Here is a 20,347-nt window from a genome sequence, read left to right on the forward strand (position 1 = left end):
TTTAGTAACAAGAGACGCACAGGTATTCAAACTTCACACTAGCAGACAGTCCCATCAGGAGGGAGGGCTGCTGGAGACACCCCCCCCACTAAGCTAATACACATAAACACATACATCCCATTATAGTTTGCTCCCAAGCCAGACAAACAATAGAACAATGGGATGCAGCTGCATAACATTGAACAATCAACAACCCCCACATCACCTATCTCCTAAACATGTCTACACAATCTGAGACAAAGCCCACACAATATTAGGACAGGTCACCCTGTACCCCTAACAGGCACAGGGTGATTTACACATAAAAGGGCTATGGAGAGCTGAGACAGGGGTCTCCCTCCCCTCTCCAAATTGAGCTGGGTTCCATGGGCCCCCCACCCAAAGTGACTCCCATCACACCTTGTGTCTAGCTCTGTTGGTGTTCGCTGATTGACCACTGGAGTGTATGGTGCTGCTCATGGTTGCCTGCTCTTCAGAGTGCCTCCTCCTCTGATTCGGTCATCAATCCACAACTTTCTACTGGCTCGTAATTGGATGGTGAGAGCTCCCCACTGCTCTTGTCCATCATACTTTGGATTTTAAATGCCTCCTCACTAGTGTAATATTTTTGGACATCTTGGCTGTATGACAGGTAAGCTTCTGATGGGCAACTGTGATGGGTACACTGCTGATTGTGTGTAAGGATGAGAAGTTGGTAACAGCAAGTTACCGCTGTTTGTTTACATTTGTGCTCAGCTGTGATAGGACACAGCCGATCACATGATAAACAGCCAGTTTCATTGGCTGGTTACCTTCATCGTAGAAGCTGTGGCCCTGATTTACTAAGACTTGAGTCTACCAGCAGACTCTGAACATTCAGGCAGACTCAATTAAATCAATCAAGACCTGTCAGTCTTCTGAGCGGCGTATAGCAATCTCATTGACGAACATCTACTTTGCTATTAGTAAATGTGATATCGCGTCTGGCACATTTTTAGGTGCAATACCGGCTATGTTCACTAGATGGCGCACAAGCACGGGCTTTGTCCCGTTGGCATTTTTATGTTAGCAAAAGAGAATACTTAGAATGTAACATAATTAGTACACCTATATTTTTTTTTTTGCTGTTTCTCCAAAATGATCAGACAACTAATGCATTTACTAATGAATGTCATACATTCTATTTTCAAATGTTAAACATTTTCACACTTATATCTCAAATATGTCTAGTTCTAATTTCCCAATATAATTAATGATATATCTTCATTCTCTTTAATCACGTAACTATTCTATGTTAAAGTCAAGTGCAGCGCTATAAATGCATGTGATCAATAATGAACGCATGTAAAAACCAAAAAGTGCAAATAATTGCAATAATTATGTAAAATGGTAAATGGTGCTAAAATAAGTTCATATAATCATTCCTGAATAATGGAATGTCCTTCGTGTGAGAGTACCAACTCAGAGAGTGCCTATGAATGGCACGTGTGGTTTCTCCGTGACGAACAGTAGTGCATGAACTCGTGAAAGATAAACCACCCTTGGGACTGGTCTACACTCACCAGAACAAAAGTATTAATGCGCATGGGTTATACACATCACACATCTGGGGGTGCAGTGGTACGCTGGCAGCTATGGGTTAGTCATCCAGTTCCAGCCATCCATCCGGGTGGGTGCCCAAATGGTCAATGGGGAGGAATTAGCCCAGCCACAGGAGCCAGAAAGGTGCTTAATAGTGTAGTACACTGTCACAAGGGTAGATGACCTTTCACGAGTTCATGCACTACTGTTCGTGGTTATATTTATCTTGTGTAATACCATTTTAGTAGTCTACATAATTTTACCAGCGCTCGCTTTATCATTTTTAAACAATGTAACTATTCTGCATTGTAGCTCAAACTATGTCTCCCACAGTGGTTTAGTGGTTAGAGCTCAGAACTTACAGCACTTTGGTCATGGGTTCTAATCCCAGTATGGATGCTTTCCCTGTATGGATGTGTTTCTGCCAACCCTCAGAAGACATGCTGTTAGGTTCATTGGACCTACAGTTGCAAGAAAAAGTATGTGAACCCATTGGGATTACGTGGGGTTTTGCATGAATTGGGCATAAAGTGTGCTCTGAACATCTTCTAAGTCACAACAATAGAAGAACACAGTCTGCTGAACATAATACTACACAAACATTAGACGTTGCCATGGTTTAATTGCACATAACATGTAAACATTCACAGTGCAGGGAGGAAAAAGTATGTGAACCTTTGGACTTAATAACTGGTTGACCCTCCTTTGGCAGCAATAACCTCAACCAAACGTTTCCTGTAGTTGCAGATCAGACCTGCACAACGATCTGGAGTAATTTTGGACCACTCCTCTTCACAAAACTGTTTCAGTGTAGCAATATTCTTGGGATGTCTGGTGTGAATCGCTCTCTTAAGGTCATGCCACAGCATTTCAATCGGGTTGAGGTCAGGACTCTGGGCCACTCCAGAAGGCATATTCTGTGCTGTTGCAGCCATTGTTTTGTTGAATTACTTGTATGCTTTGGGTCATTGTCCTATTGCATCACCCATCCTCTGTGGAGCTTCAGTTGGCGGACAGGTGGTCGTACGTTTTCCTGCAAAATGTCTTGATAAACTCTGGAATTAATTTTCCCATCAATGACAACAATCCATCCAGGCCCTGAGGCAGCAAAGCAGCTCCAAACCATGATGCTCCCTCCGCCATGTTTTACAGTGGGGATGAGGTTTTGATGTTGGTGTGCTGTGCCTTTTTTTCTCCACACATAGTGTTGTGTGTTCTTCCCAAACAACTCAATCTTGGTTTCATCTGCCCACAGTATATTTTGCCAGTAGTGTTGTGGAACATCCAGGTGCTCTTTTGCAAACTTCAAACGTGCTGCAATATTCTTTTTGGACAGCAATGGCTTCCTCCGTGGTGTCCTCCCATGTACTCCATTCTTGTTTAAAGTTTTCCTTATTGTAGATGTGTCAACAAAAATGTTAGCATGTGCCAGAGATTTCTGTAGGTCTTTAGCTGACACTCTGGGATTCTTCTTTACCTCATGCAGCATTCTGCGCTTTGCTCTTGCAGTCATTTTTACAGGACGACCACACCTAGGGAGAGTAGCAACAGTGCTAAATTTTCTCCATTTGTAGACAGTCTGTCTTACCATGGACACATGAACATCAAGGCTTTTGGAGATACTTTTGTAACCCTTTCCAGCTTCATGCAAGTCAACAATTCTTGATCGTAGGTCTTCTGAGAGCTCTTTTCTGCGAGGCATGGTTCACATCAGACAGTGCTTCTTGAAACCAATAAACCCAAAACAGGTGTGTGTTTTTTATGGGCAGGACAGCTGTCAGCAACACATCCAATATCATTACACTGATTGGAGTCAAGGTTGGGTCACTCCTGGCTCCAATTAGCTCTGGGAGAAGTCATTAAGCTAGGGCCTCACATACTTTTTCCTCCCTGCATTGTGAAGGTTTACATGTTATGTGCAATTAAACCATGGCAACATCTAATGTTTGTGTAGTATTATGTTCAGCAGACTGTGTTCTTCTATTGTTGTGACTTAGATGACGTTCAGAGAACATTTTATGCCCAATTCATGCAAAACCCCACGTAATCCTAAGGGGTTCAAATACTTTTTCTTGCAACTGTAGTTACATGGCTGAGTTTCTGCCCTTAGATTATAAGCTCCTTGACATTTATGAACATTAAAAAAATGGACATCAATTTTCTGGGTTGTGTCAGTGCCAGGAATATTGGTCAATCAATTATGATTTTGCCTAATGACTATAAAGTGGATGAATGTTACCTGCATCCTGTTCTTCTGCCAATTAGGAAATGTGCAAGTTTCATGCTGTGTATATTTCATTGTAACTTTTCTCTTCTTTTAAATCTGTCTCCTTATACAACTTGACCCCCACCCCATCATCACCTGTCCCATATGCAAATCTATGGATCACCGCCCCACTCTTTTTAACTATTTACTGATCAAGTGAATGTGTCTCATTTTCTATCAGCTACAGCTCAGATCTCACATTATTATACAATTGCTGATTGTATATCACCACTATTCTGATTGAATTCACAATCCCTGGTCAGTCCCGTTCCCTTACCTCTAATAATCTTTAGGACCAGTTCACACTACATGTGTTTCGGTTGCTTTTTTGGCATCACAAACGCACAGAAAGAAGGTTATATGGTTGTCAATGTCATAGTTCACATCAGCGCTTGCATTTTCAGTGCATTGCAGGTGTTGTAAACAAAGTTGACCACGCTGCATTGTTTCTGCACAGAACTGTACTGGAACACATTGAAACGTCCTTTAATGTACTAAAATGCACATGTCCCTAATTAAATTGAATAAAAAGAAAATAGAAAAAAACTAACTGGAAGGGATACAAAAATGCAATGCAACGTGTCCAAAACGCATCCAAAATGTACTGGAACACACTAAACATACATGCCAAAAGGGCATGCAAAAACACATCAGGAACACATCTAGACTGTTTCTATAGTGTGAACTGGCCCCTAGGACTTGTTCACACCATTGGTGGTGCAGAAACGCATGCAAGAACACACATTTTTCAGCACAGCAAAGAAATGCAATGCCCTTTGCAGATGTGCGCGGTTAGGTGCAACACACTTTTAAAATAATATGCCTGCAGTATTTTTGCATGTTCCCACACATTAGGCAGCCCATTGAAATGAACGAGCTAAGGAAAAAAAAGTAAAAAATGCCCCACACAGGTCCTCTGGCCTGTACAGCATGTATGAGTGGGTTGTTTATGTGGCTAGAGCCACCTGTTACACTATGGGGACACAGCAGCTGTATGAACACAGGTTTTAATCTGACAGGTGTGAAGGTGTGGGGAAGTGGCCCTGAATGCTCACTGTCTGTGTTCAGGGCTGTACACCTGCACCCATATGCTTGTCATATTATGACCTGCAGCAATTCCATAGTGTAACATAGGTTGCCTGCAAACGGCGATAGCCACAAAACAAACCACTGATTCACACTCTATAGGCCACAGCACCCATGAGCCCCAAAACCTCAATTACACCTCAGTTACACACAGCTTTATTTATGAACACAGTACAGTTTTATCATTTAGATTTCACAGAAATATGGTTGGGATGTCCATTAATAAATGGTTTTAGTGTATTTTTACCATAAATATAATTTGGATATTTTCTCTGGCGGTGGGGGGCTGTCAGGTATGCTGTACGGGGCCCCATGATATCTAACAGTGGCCCTGGGTGTATGCTTGTGTCTGTGCCACCTGTATAGTTAGGAAGAACCTTGAACCTCTGCTATGTACCTCAATGGATCTAGGAATTGGACATGTTTTCAACCGAAAATACAACAATTATTAGTAATGTTTCCCCAGCAAATGAGGATCAGCTCCTCGGTGGAGAACAGCGATCTCGCCATGTCCAAATGTGGTCTGGAATTCCACAAAAGAACAATTCACAAAACTAAAAAATAGACTTGCAAATTACCACTAAACTATCCTAACTACACTCCCATCCACTCACACTCCCCACTTCCACTTGCGGGTGTGTGCAAACATCCTTCCGCCAACATCATGAGGTATTTTCGTTATGACTGCTGCTCTAGCGCCTCCTCCAACAGCCGTCTTGGTGTTTATTTGTGCACCATAGGAATTTTACATGTGGCTCCATTGTGTATATGACATTCGCAAATATATGTTTGCAGTTCTATTGTAGATTTGGCATTGGTGAATGTATGCTTGCAGCTATACTGTGTATATGACATAGGCTAATGTATATTTGCCAGTAAAGGCCCAAAGTCAACATAAATTGTGGGCCCAATTTATTACTGTATTTATTACTGTTAAATTGTGGGCCCAATTTGTTACTGTTTTGGTTTGTTATTTTGGACATACTTTCACATGTGCGCTCTAACAAGGAAGATTTGGGCATATTATATAGCTAGCAAAAATCAGTGTTAGGGCTGCTAGTACAATTCAGATACTTATATAGCGCTGTCAATTTACACAGCGCTTTACATATAGATGTGGTAAATTCACATCAGTCCCTACCCCTCAAGGGGCGTACTAAGGGCCCTAACTTACATTCATACATATACTAGGGCCAGTTTTGACAGGATCCAATTAACCTACCAGCATGTCTTTAGAGTGTGAGAGGAAACCGGACTACCCAGAGGAAACACAGGCACAGGGAGAACATGCAAACTCCAGGCAGGAGGTGCCGTGGCTGGGATTTGAACCAACAACCCTAGTACTGCCCGGTGGAAGTGCTAACCATTTAGTCACTATACTTCTAATGAACTGTGCTTTCACAGGTTACAGCAGGAAACAAATGGTTAATATTAATCACTTTGGCTTATTCACAAAAGCTGCAGATCGAAATATAAAAATACATACGTGCCAAAATAAAAACACCTCCCACCTCCCCAAATCTCCCACACATACATTTCTCACCATGTTTGTCTGAAAACTGCATTTCATTCTAAATAAAGCAAACTTGGAAGAGCAGAGCAATGGACATGTGTTAGGATTACAATGCAAAGATAATAAACGCAATCATTGTACAATAACACACAAACACACCTTAGAAGGAAGAACATGCAAAACATTTACAGCCCACATCAAAACACACCACAGACAAGGACATGCAGAAATAATGTGCCTGTACAAGGCAAAATCGGCCGCTACTGCATCTCTTTATATAAGGTAGGCCACACCCACCACTGTCATTCATTTGGTCAGAGAAAGTGTTTGCACCTGCTTAATTCTCTTCCCACTTGCGTTAGGCCTTGGTATACAGGCCCCACAAATCAGAGTCAGAAAGAAAGCCACAGTGAAGTGTACCTGTGCAGCATACAACAGAACATTGAACAGGGATGTGAAAGGGAACCCTATTGGCAATATTTCTTGGCCCTATGGGCACAATTCACTCCAGATTATCGCATGAGTTAAGGCAGTCACATGACCACATCTCGCATGCAATACTGAAAATGTCAATTCACTTTTGCTAGTATGCGGCAATTTCCATAAATCGGAAAAACACTCAGGAAATCAAACATAAAAAGGCCTTACACCGCGGTCACATCAAAGCCGATTTAGAAATTGTGCGACGTACAGTGAAGATGCTGATTTCCTTACGATTTGCAAGACATCTGACACAGATATCTATGCAAATCGTCACAAAAGTAGTACATGTACTACTTTAGAAATCAGTGTCGGAAACGCACCCATGTGACTGCTTTAATAGCAGACAATAGGGTGCGACTTGGCATACGATTTGCAAGTCGCATGCCATGCAAATCACATGCCAAGTCGCATCCAGGGTGCACGATTTCAGGTGCGATTTGGGAATTGAAATTGTACCTGATATCCAATCTAATGAATGTGGATATGAGTGTCTTAACGTAAGCGACTTGCTGCAGCACAATTTCAAAAGTAGTTCTCATCTAACTTTTTCAGCATTTTGTAGCGATTTCACATATAGACTACAATAGAAATCGCAATGCAAAACACAATTGAAAAACGCAATAACTCATTGGTAAATCTACAGAAAACACGATGAAATTGCCAACAAAAAGCACAATTTTAAATCACATCTAGTGTGAACCAAGCAGGCAATTCAACAAAGGAAATAAATCTTTGAAGGCATGTGGTATCTGCATGCTCAGATAAGGGTCTGTTATGGATTGGGGGGGTGCACTCCATGCCATTTATTTTATTTTTTAATCCTTTTCTTTCTCTCGTTAACTCTTCTCATGGTTTGACAAACTTTCCCAAAAGGAGGTGGAGTGCAAACCAGCATTGTCCAATCAATTATTCCAGGCCCTTATCTCATCCCATCGTTTGACATTCACATAAGGTGCAACTTTAACCTCCCTAGCAGTATGATTATTTCAGATTTTTGGTGCTGAAAGCGGTACCATTATTTTGCATGGAAATATGTAGTTTTTTTATTGTAGGCCTGTAATTTTTAGGAATAACTCACTGAAATCTGTCCAAACAAGAGTCTAGTAAACATCCCGGGCATGATAAAATTTGAAACACGAAATCATAAATTATAATTTAATAAATAATCATAAAAAATAATATTATAATAATAAAACATTAAATAATATAATCAAACCGAAAACACTGAAATTTGAAATAGAGCGCCAAGTTCGTACATTGCTGAGCAAAGTCGCAAAATCGTTTTCAGTGTCTGATGATGAATTTCCCCCACGAATCATTATCACTCAATTCTGCAAGTGGTTCTGATTTACTATCGCTGTTCTCTAGCTGATCTAAACCCGCTTTTGACCTAAAGGGACACTTTTTGGACGCCATGGACGTTTCTCAGTTTCCAGGCAGGGAGAACAGAAAAAATGCAAGGAAGGGCGCCGGACAAAGCACTAGGGACAATATGTATGTGAAATGGGTTGAAACAGCATTGTTTTACTATGAAAAATTTGTTTTGAAAAAAATGACATTTTTTAAAATTTTCAAATTTCCCGCCGTCGCCCGTACGTCCCGACTTCACAGGGACCGGAACACAGAAGCTGGCATCGGCCAGAGGAAATGGTCGGGGATGCTGCAGGGGACACATCGCGGGAGCGAAGGACAAGGTAAGCTCTGCAGGTACTCCCTATGCAGCGCTGCATGGTAAGCCCGAGTGTAGCTCGGGGTTACCGCTTTTGGCACTGACATTTTACCCCGAGCTACACTCGGGAATACCGCCAGGGGGGTTAAAGGTGTTTGAACAGACAAGGCCTCATTCTAATTCACATTCTAGGGATCATTTAAACAGAAAGCAAAGATGCTGCCACCAGCACATGTATGTTAGGGTAGTCACACAGAGATCATGCAAATTCATTGCTGTGGTTGGGATTCAAACCAACAACCCTAGCGTTGTGAGGCAGTAGTGCTAACCACTAATCTACAGAGCTGTTGAACACTAATCCTGCCTGTATTTCTGTGGTGTGAATCAATCCTAAGTCCCTGGGCAAGGTCAGTGTAACTAGCCAGATATCTCAAATGTGACACAAATGTTGTGCTATGTTGCCAATTCAGATGTATGTTGGTTCTATGTATCCCAATACAAAGGATTGCAATACTAATATAGGCGTACCTCAGTTTACCAATGCCTCGGTTAACGTAATTTTTGGTTTACGAATGAAAATCCATTGAAAATAATGCCTCGGTTTACACAATTGTTAATTTTTTTCGCAATACAAAGTGTATGTTGGCGCTGATTTTCAAATGCAAATGCCAGCCTTTTTTTTTTCTTCACTATAGTAAACAAGCTTAGAAGTCACTTTCCCCGAAGTTACAGAAAACTTTGTATCTTTTAATAAACTGAAAGTAAACATTGTTTCCTTTAGGTATATAAATTCCAAGAAAACTCTCTTTTAGCTGTGGGAAGTGACAGGTGAATTTCTGAGCTATAGTGAAGAAAAAAAAAAAAAAAAGGGAAAATTACATTTAAAAACCAGCACCATAATAAAAACGGCATGGGGTCCCCCCTCCCATCCACACCAAGCCCTTCAGGTCTGGTATGGATATTAAGGGGTAACTCCACACCGAAATTAAATAAAAAACAGCTTGGGGTTCCCCCCAAAATCCATACCAGACCCTTATCTGAGCATACAGCCCGGCAGGTCAGGAAGGGGGGGGGGGAACGAGCGAGCGCCCCCCCTCCTGAACCATACCAGGCCACGTGCCCTCAACATGGGGGGGTGCTTTGGGGCATAGGGATCTCCCCCCCAAAGCACCTTGTTCCCATGTTAATGGGGACAAGGGCCTCTTCCATTAGTGGGATAATTGGTTGGCCGTTTTTCGGGATTTTGGCACATTTTGTTTATCAGTAAAGTTGGACATTTTTTTTTCAAATTTACTGATAAAAAATGTGCCAAAATCCCAAAAAACGGCCGACCAATTAACCCACTAACGGCCCGAAAATCGTTCGATTTTTTTTCGGCAGAAAAATCGGCCAATTTTAGACCCATCTATGGCCTGCTTTTGATGGGTCTAAAATTAGCCGTAAAAAAAAAAAAAATGGCTGATTTTCGGGCCATTAGTGGGTTAATTGGTCAGCCATTTTTTTGGGAATTTGCCACTTTTTTTAATTGGTAAATTTGGATAAAAATCGGTCGATTTTAGCGGCAATGATTGGCAAATTGGCTGATCTTTTTGCAGATAAAAAATCTGCGCATGAGCCATGACCTGCAAGAAAAAGAAGGAAAAGAATAAGAAAAAAGAAAAATGCAGGCCATAGATGGGACGAAAACTGGCCGTTTTACGAAAAAAAAAAAAAAAACACCACACACACACGACAAATTGGTTGTTCAATGGGCCGACGTTACCACCAACGGTAAAAAAAATTGTCCAATTTTTGCCCCGTCTACAGCCGGCAAATATAATAGCGAAGTAATTACTTCTGTCCCTGCAGAGAGCTGCGCTATTATATTTGTCATTAAAATGTATAAAGGTTGCAACATTGTATCTATATGTATCCGAATAAAAACATCTATATCCAAAATGGATACAAATAGATACAATGTTGCAGTCTCTATACTTTTTAATGTCAAATATAATAGCGGAGCTCTCTGCAGGGACAGAAGGAAAGTTTCAGCTGTCATCGGGATTTCCCACTGACAGCTGAATTTTAAATTATTTCCGTGAATTAAATTAAAAAAAAAAAAAAAAAAAAAAAAAAACAGCGTGGAGTACCCCCCAATATCCATACCAGACCCTTATCTGAGCATGCAGTCCGGCAGGTCAGGAAAGGGGGGGGCACGAGCGAGCGCCCCCCCCTCCTGAACCATACCAGGCCATATGCCCTCAACATGGGGGGGTGCTTTGGGGCAGGGGGGGGCTACCCCCCCAAAGCACCTTGTCCCCATGTTGATGGGGACAAGGGCCTCTTCCACACAACCCTGACCGGTGGTTGTGGGGGTCTGCGGGCGGGGGGCTTATCAGAATCTGGAAGCCCCCTTTAACAAGGGGGCCCCCCAGATCTCAGCCCCCCCCCTCAGTGAATGAGTCTGCGGTACCTGGTCCCGCTACTCATCCACAAAAAAACAAAGTGTGGTGTAAAAATAACACAGTACATGGTCTTTGACAAGTCCTTTATTAAAACAATGTCCCCTGAAGTAGATCCAACATCAATCACGGCGGTGGCGATCCGAAAAGAAAAAAAAAAAGTTCCGGTCCCGTCGGAGGCTTCCAGCCTTCCGAAAAAAGTCTCGCTGACAGTTCTTAAATAGGTTAGGGGCGGGGCCAGCCGGGGACATCATCCGAGAAACCCCGCCCCATGTAACATCATTGATTTTTTTCGAATCGCCGCCGCCGTGATTGACGTTGGATCTACTTCGGGGGACATTGTTTTAATAAAGGACTTGTCAAAGACCCTCTACTGTGTTTTTTTTACACCACACTTTGTTTTTTTGTGAATGAGTAGCGGGACCATGTACCGCAGATTCATTCACGTAGGGGGGGGGGCGGGATCTTCCAGATTCTGATAAGCCCCCCGCCCGCAGACCCCCACAACCACCGGCCAGGGTTGTGGGGAAGGAGCCCTTGTCCCCATCAACATGGGGACAAGGTGCTTTGGGGGGGGGCCTGCCCCAAAGCACCCCCCCATGTTGAGGGCATGTGGCCTGGTATGGTTCAGGAGGGGGGGGGTACTCGCTCGTCCCCCCCCCTTTCCTGACCTGCCAGGCTGCATGCTCGGATAAGGGTCTGGTATGGATATTGAGGGGGTCCCCACGTTGTTTTTTTTTTTAAATTTCAGCGTGGCGTTCCCCCTTAATATCCATACCAGACCTGAAGGGCTTGGTATGGATGAGAGGGGTAACCCACGCTGTTTTTTTTTTTTTTTTATTGCGGACCTTTATTTTTACATTCAGCTGTCAAAATAAATATTATCTAGACCTTCGAAATAAGTAAAATCATTACAGAAATAATTATAAAGGATAAGAAACAAAAATAGAATCACTAGAACTAAGGAAATCAAATTAGAATACATAAAGATATGCCTAGTGCTGTTTGTTAAACACAGTAGACGCGACCCAGTGCCGGCTGTCAGAGGAATCCACACTGAGATTTACTATTGAGCAGTGGCTAAAAAGCAAGCGCCCACAGAGGACGTCTAAAATGTGTTCTGCACATGCGCATTTATATCAGCCAAATAAGCTGCACGAGCGTCTAGTTTTTCACTGTGTCAATTTGCTTATTAAAAACAAAACACATTTAAATTTTTTTTTTAAATGGCAGATATTGTTTAAAGTGAAGTCCTGATATTTGGCAAAGCAAATTTCAAAGTGAACATGTCTCTGCAGTGATTTTTCATGGTGTTAGACATACCTCTTACCAAGTCTGCTTTGTGAGTCTAATTCCTGGTGTGTGTCTCGTTAGTAAATTCGATTGGGCGTCTACTTATGGACGCTGCTCAATAGTAAATCTCTTAGCGGGGTAAAAGTAGATGGTCACTCGTAAAAATTAGACATTAGCCCACGGATATGCGCCCAGGCACAATAGTAAATCAGGGTCATAGTGTCCAGGGGACACAGCACAGCTGGTATCACCGCACTGCATGCCGCAGAGGGTGTGCATGAGGGGCGTGGCCAGAAGGACATCATATGACACCCTTCCGAAGGGACGAGAGGCCTGCCCAGCCATAATTCTGCCATAGGTCGGGCAAGTTAAACAATGTACTGAGCTGGCCAGAACTAATTCTTGAAGGGATCTACTCCAAATTTCTATAGCTCTTACTGTGAAGAAGCCTTTCTAATACGTAGAGGTTTCATTTTTTTTCTTCCAGATGTAAAAAGTGACCCTTGTCTGTTTGACAATTTTAAGGTGAACAACTCCGGTCCAAGTTTACTGTATGGATGACTAAAAGCAGAGTTCCAGCCTTTTTTTTTTTCCAAAAAGAATTTTTATTGGAAGAGTTAAGGCAGATCAATATGAATACAAATATGGGTTACAGTCCAAACACAGACACAATATGCAGCATCCCGTTTCGCAGACGGGCTATGGGCTTGAATTGTAGTGCAAGGCATAATAAGATATAACTTTATATCCAAAAGTGTATAGCAAGCCATCAGATACAAAAGGTGCAATAGGTAAATTATATGTATATTAATTACCTCCCATCTACTTGTAGGCCCTTATGTTGATGGGATGTGAAATGCCGGGAAAAGATATTACATCTTGATAAGTGTGTTATAATTTGTGTGTCCATTTTGGGAGAGTGTGATCTACGTGAATCTAGTCACACCTGTATGAGAGATTACAAGTTATATTTTGTTGGGATATATGATTGATAAACTCATACAAATGGTGTGAGGGAAAGAGGAATCAGAGAGATTAAAAGAGAGAAGGAGATGCAAAGTGAGGTAGTAGGGGGGAATATAAGGAGACAGAAAAAAAAAAAAAAGGGGGGGTGGGGGGGGACTGGGTATGGAGTAGAGGGGATGTTAGAAGGGGCAGCCGCAAATAAAATAAATCACTCCATTCTAGACGAGCCAGAAAGATAGTTACTTAGCCAAGGAGCCAATATGTGCGAGATCATCCAATGGGTTAAGATGTGGGTCAAAAACCTGAAAAGGTAGGTTATGATGTTGAGTCCCAATCCGTCTAAGTATGCATCAAACGCGTCACAGATGGATAGGGTGTCGTATGACACAACATTGTATTCAGTTATTTAGTCAGGGGGTGTAGGCTGTTCATGCATTAGTAGGTGATTAGTGGTAGTGGTTTTGAAGCGACTCCAACAAGCCCATGTCTTCCTGAATCTCTCGGGATGGTCTTTTGCTACAGAAATCAGTTCCTCCATTTCCTCAATTTTGTGGATCCTAGCAAACCATTCTCGAATAGTGGGAACATGTGTTGTGCACCAGTGAACTGGGATACATTGTTTTGCTGCATTTACCATGTGCATGGTGAGTGATCTACAGTACATTCGAAATGGAAGTGTGGAGTGGTGGAGCAAGAATTGTGCAGGGGAGAGGTCTAGGGAGTACGTAGTTACTTGCGTGATTATGGGTTGAATTTTTTCCTAGAAAGATTGCAGCAGTGGGCAGTCCCACCCATGGGCGGACTGACTACTCATGGGGCCCCCGGGCAATAGGGGATCTTGGGGCCCCTGTGTCCTTGCCCACACTCCAAAAAGCCCAATGAAAAAAAAAGGTACCAGGGGCATCTCATGGGGCCCCCTACTGACCCCATGCCCTCAGGCAGTGCCCGAGGTTCCAAATGGTCAGTCCACCCCTGGTCCCACCAGATATGCAATAGTGTACCTGTCGCCTGGTGGCATCTCCAGCACGAATCTGAAATTTTAGGGTCAAATTTGTGAAGCAGGGACTGAACTCTGTACCATCTAGAGTATAGTTTAAAATTGTTTTCTTGTGTTGAGACACATATGGAACATTTATGTATATGGTCGTAAATGTGATCCCAGTCTTCTGGCGATAGTTGGAGTTGTAAGTCAGAGCTCCAGGCCTTGCAGGTTTTCCTAGACGGAAGGTCACTAGTGTTTGAGGCAGTAGCTTAGATACGACATGTCTCTGGGGAGAGTTGGTTGAGCAGTTTTTCAAAAGGGGTGAGTGGTCTAGTGTAATCTTTTAGGTGTGAGGAGCTATGTATAAAGTGGTGGAGCTGTCTGTACATTCACGGCGTCAGGGTTAGGGATGGCCATTTTTCAAAAGGTGGTCTCTGAGTAAAAATGTCCCATCTTTGAAGAGTTGATGCAGATTCAAATTGTCTGGGGATTTGACCTGGTGAGAAAGGCACGAGACATACCAGGGGGTTGGGGGAAGTGTGGGTTCATTTTGATAGGAGTGAGTGGACCAGGTGTTGAAGAAAAACCTGTTTTCTGACTTATCAGATGATAACACGATAGAGTAGGGCCTGTAAGAAGGTGTTCCCTGAACACAGACGGGATGTGGGAATTGTTCAGCCAGGGGGAAGTGGTGAGCGGGGTCCCCAAAAATGCAGCTTCCAAATTAACCCAAGCCTTACGGTTGCGGTTTGTAGACCAATCTACTATTCTTGCCATGTGACAGGCTCTGTAGTAGCGGGTGATAATCAGGCAGTCCAGTACCTCCGCCCGTCTTAGGCATGATAAGTTGTTCAATAACAATTCTGGGGCGTTTATTATACCATAGAAACGAGGTACATAATGTTTTATAGGACTTAAAGAAGGAATTGTATCTTGGGTTAGGGAAACAATGAGGGCCTGGGATTTATTGAAGTTAATTTTAAAATTGGCCAAATACTGGAATAATTTGAACTCGTGTAGTAAGTTAGGTAGCGTAATATGTGGGTCTGTCTGGAAACGTAAGATGTCAATCGGCAAAGGCAGCTATTTTGTGGATTTTGCCATTGATTAAAATTCCTTTGATGTTGTCATTCTGTTTAATGCAGTTCAAAAAAAGTTGTACAATAAGAATAAATAGGAGGGAGGGAAATTGGACATCCCTGTCTGGTCCCATTGCTTATCGAGAAGGCATCTGAAAGGAGGCCATTGACTCTAACTTTAGCCATTGGTGTTGTATATAAAGATATGATAAAGTTCAAGAGACGTGGAGGAAGCCCAAGGCCAGTCAGAACGGCCTCCATGTAGTCCCATGCCAATCTGTCGAAGGCCTTCTCAGCATCTAGAGAGGAAGAAGACAGATTGTTTCTTCTGTGTCAACCAATGATGTACATTTATCGCCCTGATCGTATTGCCTCTTGCCTCTCTACCGGGTTCAAACCCTACCTGGTCAGTGGAAATAATGGGGTCTATGATGTGTAGTAAACGATTGGCTAGTATTTTGGTGAAAATATTTAGATTAACGTTCAGGAGGGAGACTGGACGATAGTTAGCTGGCGATGTCTGGTCCTTATTTTCTTTCGGTATAAGCATGATGTGGGCTTCAGAAAGATGGCACATGGACTGTCCTGGGGTATCTAGTGAATTGAAGGCCTTTAGGAATGGGTGTGCGAGGATGTCTATGAAGGATTTGTAATATGTGGTTATAAGTCCGTCTGGGCCTGGGCTTTTACCTGGTTTTAATTGTGCGATAACCTTTTGTAGTTCTGTCAGTGTCAAAGCTCCATCTAGTTCTCTTGCTTGTGATTGGGAGATAGTTTTTGGAAGATATTGGGAGAGAAAAGTCTGGATAATGACCTTACGTGGTCTAATATCCCCTGTCGGTTTTGGGGCTAAGGGTAGGTTGTAGAGGGTAGTATAAGATTTCTCAAATTCAGCTGCAATATACGCAGAAGTTTTAAGTGACCTCGTTTGGAGTTGAATTGATGAATGGTGCGAGCCACTTTTTTAGATTGCAAGGCCCTGGCTAAAAATTTGCCGCTCTTATTTCCATGGTCATAAAAGTTTCTAAGATAAAGTAAAATTACGCTTGGTTTTCTTTTCCACTATGTCTCAAAGTTGTTTGCGTGCCTGATCAAGTTCAGTCGCAGAGTTTACAGCCTTGGAGTGTTTATGTGAGCATTCAAGGTTACATACTTTATGAAGTGTAGAAGTAAAAGATGCCCGAGCTATGCGTTTGAGAAGCAGTGATTGAAAGAAGGAGCCCACGTATCACACATTTGTGTGCTTTCCATTGAATGAGAGGTGTCGTTTCCGGGGACGTATTTTCCTTAAAATAATTGGTCAGAGATTCATGAATTTGGAGGGTAACGGATGAGTCCATAATGAGAAAGGGATCTAATCTCCATGTTTTGGACGTAGGTGGGGCATCGGGAAGATGTATGGTCATCATGATCAGGTGATGGTCAGAAAGAATCATTGGTTCAATAGAGGCCGACTTTAATGTGTGTAAGTCTTTGAGATAGTCAATTCTGGAATAACGCTTGTGAGGTGCGGAGAAAAAAAGTCTAGTCTTTGTCAGAGGGGTGTAGGGTACGCCATGTATCATGGAGAAGAAGGTCATTCAGTTCAATTTTAATCTGTTTAAGTGCTCGGAAGGGTTTCGATGAGGAGCCTGTCGAAGTGTCTTCCAATGGATTCGAGGCTACATTAAAATTGCCCCCAAGAATCAGGATACCCGATTGAAATGTTGCAAGTGTTTTAGAAACTTTATGGAAAAAGCTCACTTGTGCCGTATTGGGGCTGTAAATGTTGGCTAAAGTAAGCGGTTTGTTGTAGAGGGTGCCTTTAAGAAAGAGGAACCTTCCCTCCGGATCTTTGAGAGAATCAGTAATTGTGAGCGGGAGTGTTTTGGAGATCAAAATGCACGCACCTTTTGCTTTCACCTCTGTGTTAACTGAATGGTAGACTGTCAGGTAATTAACATTGGAAAATTTAGGGATATGATCAGCACGAAAGTGAGTTTCTTGGATGAAGAGCACGTCTGCTCGCAAGCTTTTCATGTAAGTCAAGAGTTGTGAGCGTTTCTCAGGTATATTTAGACCTCTTGCATTAAGAGATGCCACAGAAAGTGTATGGTGGGCTCGTACGGATGTGGTTTTAGTAGAAATTGTCTTGGATGGCAGAAAAAGTATTACTCAAGGTCTATATTGTGCAGCAGATGGCTGAGAAAAAAGGGAGGGAAACGAGAGGAGAGGGGAGGGGGAAAGGAAAGAAGAAGGAAAAAAAAAAAAAAAAAAGACACCAAACAGCCCCCCCAGGGGGCAGAGAAAATGAAAAGTAGAAATAGGAGTGAGAAAAAAAAAAATAGAGAGGAAGAGTCAAGAAATCAGAAAATAGTAGAGGTAAAAAGTGTTAGGTGTCCACAATAAAAACCCATACAAATATGGTGTTATGTGGTCCTAAAACTTCTCTTACGAACAAAATCCGGAGACAGTGTAGTCCGGCTACGCCGTCCTGTATTGAGAATCGTATGTGTTGGTGAGGTACTTAATGTATTGTGGGTGGATGTGAAATTCAAATCGGAGATGTGTCGGACCCAGAGGCGTCCGCTGTGGGGGGGGGGGGGGGGGGTCATGGGAGAGTCCCAGGAAGACTGTCTAGGACATACTAGGTATATCAAGGACGAAAAGTATGTGTAAGATAGGGTCCAATAGAAGGTAGCACACGGAGATAGTTGGATTTCAGCAAATTTTTTTAGGGAGAGGTATTCAATTTGTAATAAGGGGGCACGGGTAGGAGATGTTATATGTAGAGGTGTGTTGGTTAGAATAGTGTGAGTAATCGTGTGTAAATCTAGGGATGCTCACTAATAAGTATGAAGGTATGGTATTCTGTTCAAACAATTTTATTAACAATAAACCAGAATGACATAAACAAGGAGACATTACTAATGTACACTGGACATTGAAGTGGCAGTAGGACATAAAAAATGAATGAAGGTCACAGTAGAAAGGTCTATACATTTCTGACGGAAACAGGTAGTTAAGAGTTGATAGCAAATTACGTTATTGTTTCAGCCAATCAGAGTAGTGTCTCGCAAGGGCATTAAAGAAATAGGGGGAAGTTTGGAGGGGGGTCAGACAGGGGTGGAAAGGGGGAAGGGGAAGAGGAACAACAATGATGACTCCATGAGCATTCATCAAGTTTACAACAGCCCCTACGTGCTGCGTATGAAGGGCTATTGACAATACCCTTGGCGCACAGTACACAAATCAAGGGAGAAGGAGTGATTCGTCAAAGTTAGGCGGGAGGAAACGCTCTACCCAGGGGCTCCATATGCGCAAGAATTTAGGGATCGTGTCAAGAATTGTGCCTTCCACCTTTGCATGTATCATGGCTTGTGGTATGCTGGTTTTGACGGCCGCGATACTTAGGGTGAGGGATTTCCAGGATTTCGCTATAACCTGCTTGGCTGCCATCGTAACTTCCATAAGGAGCTTGAATTGCGAATTGGAGATGCCAGGGGGGCATTGATTGAGTAGGGCTGTTGTTGGGTCGGGTCGTAGAGTGATAGTGCTAAGTGTAGATATCATGGTGAAAATTTCATCCCAAAAGATTCGGGCCACTGGGCAGTCCCACCACATATGGTAGTGTGTTCCTGGGTCCGTACAGCCTCTAAAACAGTTGGGCGAGTAATTAGGGGTAAATTTTGCGATTCTCGCTGGGACCAAGTACCAGCGGGTTAAAACTTTATAATTAGTTTCCAATGCTACAATGTTCTGCGAAGATGATTTTGTGTTGGCCCAAATGTGGTCCCAATCAGATGGGTCGAATCTCTTACCTAAATCCACTTCCCACCTATGGGTATACAGGGGGGGGGACAACAACGACGTGGTAATCGAAGTAGTGAAGAGTGAGTACTAAGCAGGAGATAAGCCCACGTCTATGTGGGTCTTTGCAACAGGCTCGTTCAATGAGAGACATGGCGTCTGGTCGATTGGTTATTGTAGCGTAGGGGGCGTAGAAGTGTTGTAGCTGTAAGTATCTGAATATCTCGGAAGCTGGGAGGCTATGTGTTTCCCGCAGCGAGGCAAAGGATTTAAACTTATTCCTCTGTAGGAAAGGATGTGTACGGAGCAAATTAGCAGAGGACCAGGCTTTGAATAAAAGAGGTGTCTGCCAGGCCGGGGGAAAAGCTGGGTTTCGGAGACATGAGAGCATAAGATTATGTAGTGATTGGAGGAGGAGATAACGGGTTTTCAGTTTGTCCCATAAGGATAAAAAGTGAGAAGTGATGGGGTTGGTTATAGAACGGCGGTCTATTGGCCTCAACCAGAGTAAGTTAGCTGTAGATAAGGGGTCACATTCTATCGATTCAAGGGCGACCCATTGAGGGATTTTGAAGGTTGCATGATATTTAGGTAACTGGGCTAAATGCGCTGCTTGATAGTATTTGCTGATGTCGGGTAAGCCTAGACCTCCATTGAGCTTAGGGCGATATAAGGTGGAGCGAGGTATACGAGGACAAGTATTGCCCCATACATAGGAAAAGATGCAACGCTGCAGTGTGCGGAGGTAGTGAGGGGGGACTGGGACGACTCTAAACAGATATAGAATTTTTGGGAGGATTGACATCTTGATAACTGCTATTCTGCCTAGCCATGAGAGGGGAAGGGAAGACCATTTGGTCAGAAGAGCAGAAAGATGGTTTAGCATCGGAAGATAGTTAGCTGCGTAAAGGTCTGATAACTTAGGAGTCAGTTTGATTCCTAAGAAGGGGATATGACACTGTGACCAAGGGAATGGTAAAATCTGCTTCAGATGCGTCAGCTCTATAGGGGGGAGAGAAATGTTGAGTGCTGTTGATTTATTGGGGTTTATTATTAGACCAGAGAGCGAGCCAAACACCTCGAGAAGCCGGAGTAGGGAAGGAGAGGAAGTCAATGGAGATGTGAGAGAGCAAGACGTCATCCACAAAGAGACATAATTTATGATGTGTGCCCCCTATCTCGAGTCCCCTGACATCCAGGTTAGCTCTGATTAAGAGGGC

General features: G+C 42.9%; 1 protein-coding gene across 2 annotated transcripts in view; it reads left to right on the plus strand.

Moving 5' to 3' along the window:
* The window catches only part of GUCY2C (guanylate cyclase 2C), an 879,595-nt gene that overhangs the window by 50,181 nt on the left and 809,067 nt on the right, over nt 1–20,347 (plus strand). The window contains exon 2 of one of the 2 annotated variants that reach the window (XM_089687691.1): nt 17,616–17,634. The exons of the other annotated variant lie outside the window; for it this stretch is intronic. Within the exon in view, the coding sequence (XP_089543817.1) occupies nt 17,616–17,634 (19 nt within the window). The remainder of the gene's footprint in view (nt 1–17,615; nt 17,635–20,347) is intronic. 2 annotated transcript variants of the gene reach the window in all.

This window comes from Staurois parvus, unplaced genomic scaffold (genome assembly GCF_062004578.1).
Source record: "Staurois parvus isolate SC_StPar_1 unplaced genomic scaffold, SC_StPar_1.0 ptg000436l, whole genome shotgun sequence".
Classification (NCBI taxonomy): domain Eukaryota; kingdom Metazoa; phylum Chordata; class Amphibia; order Anura; family Ranidae; genus Staurois; species Staurois parvus.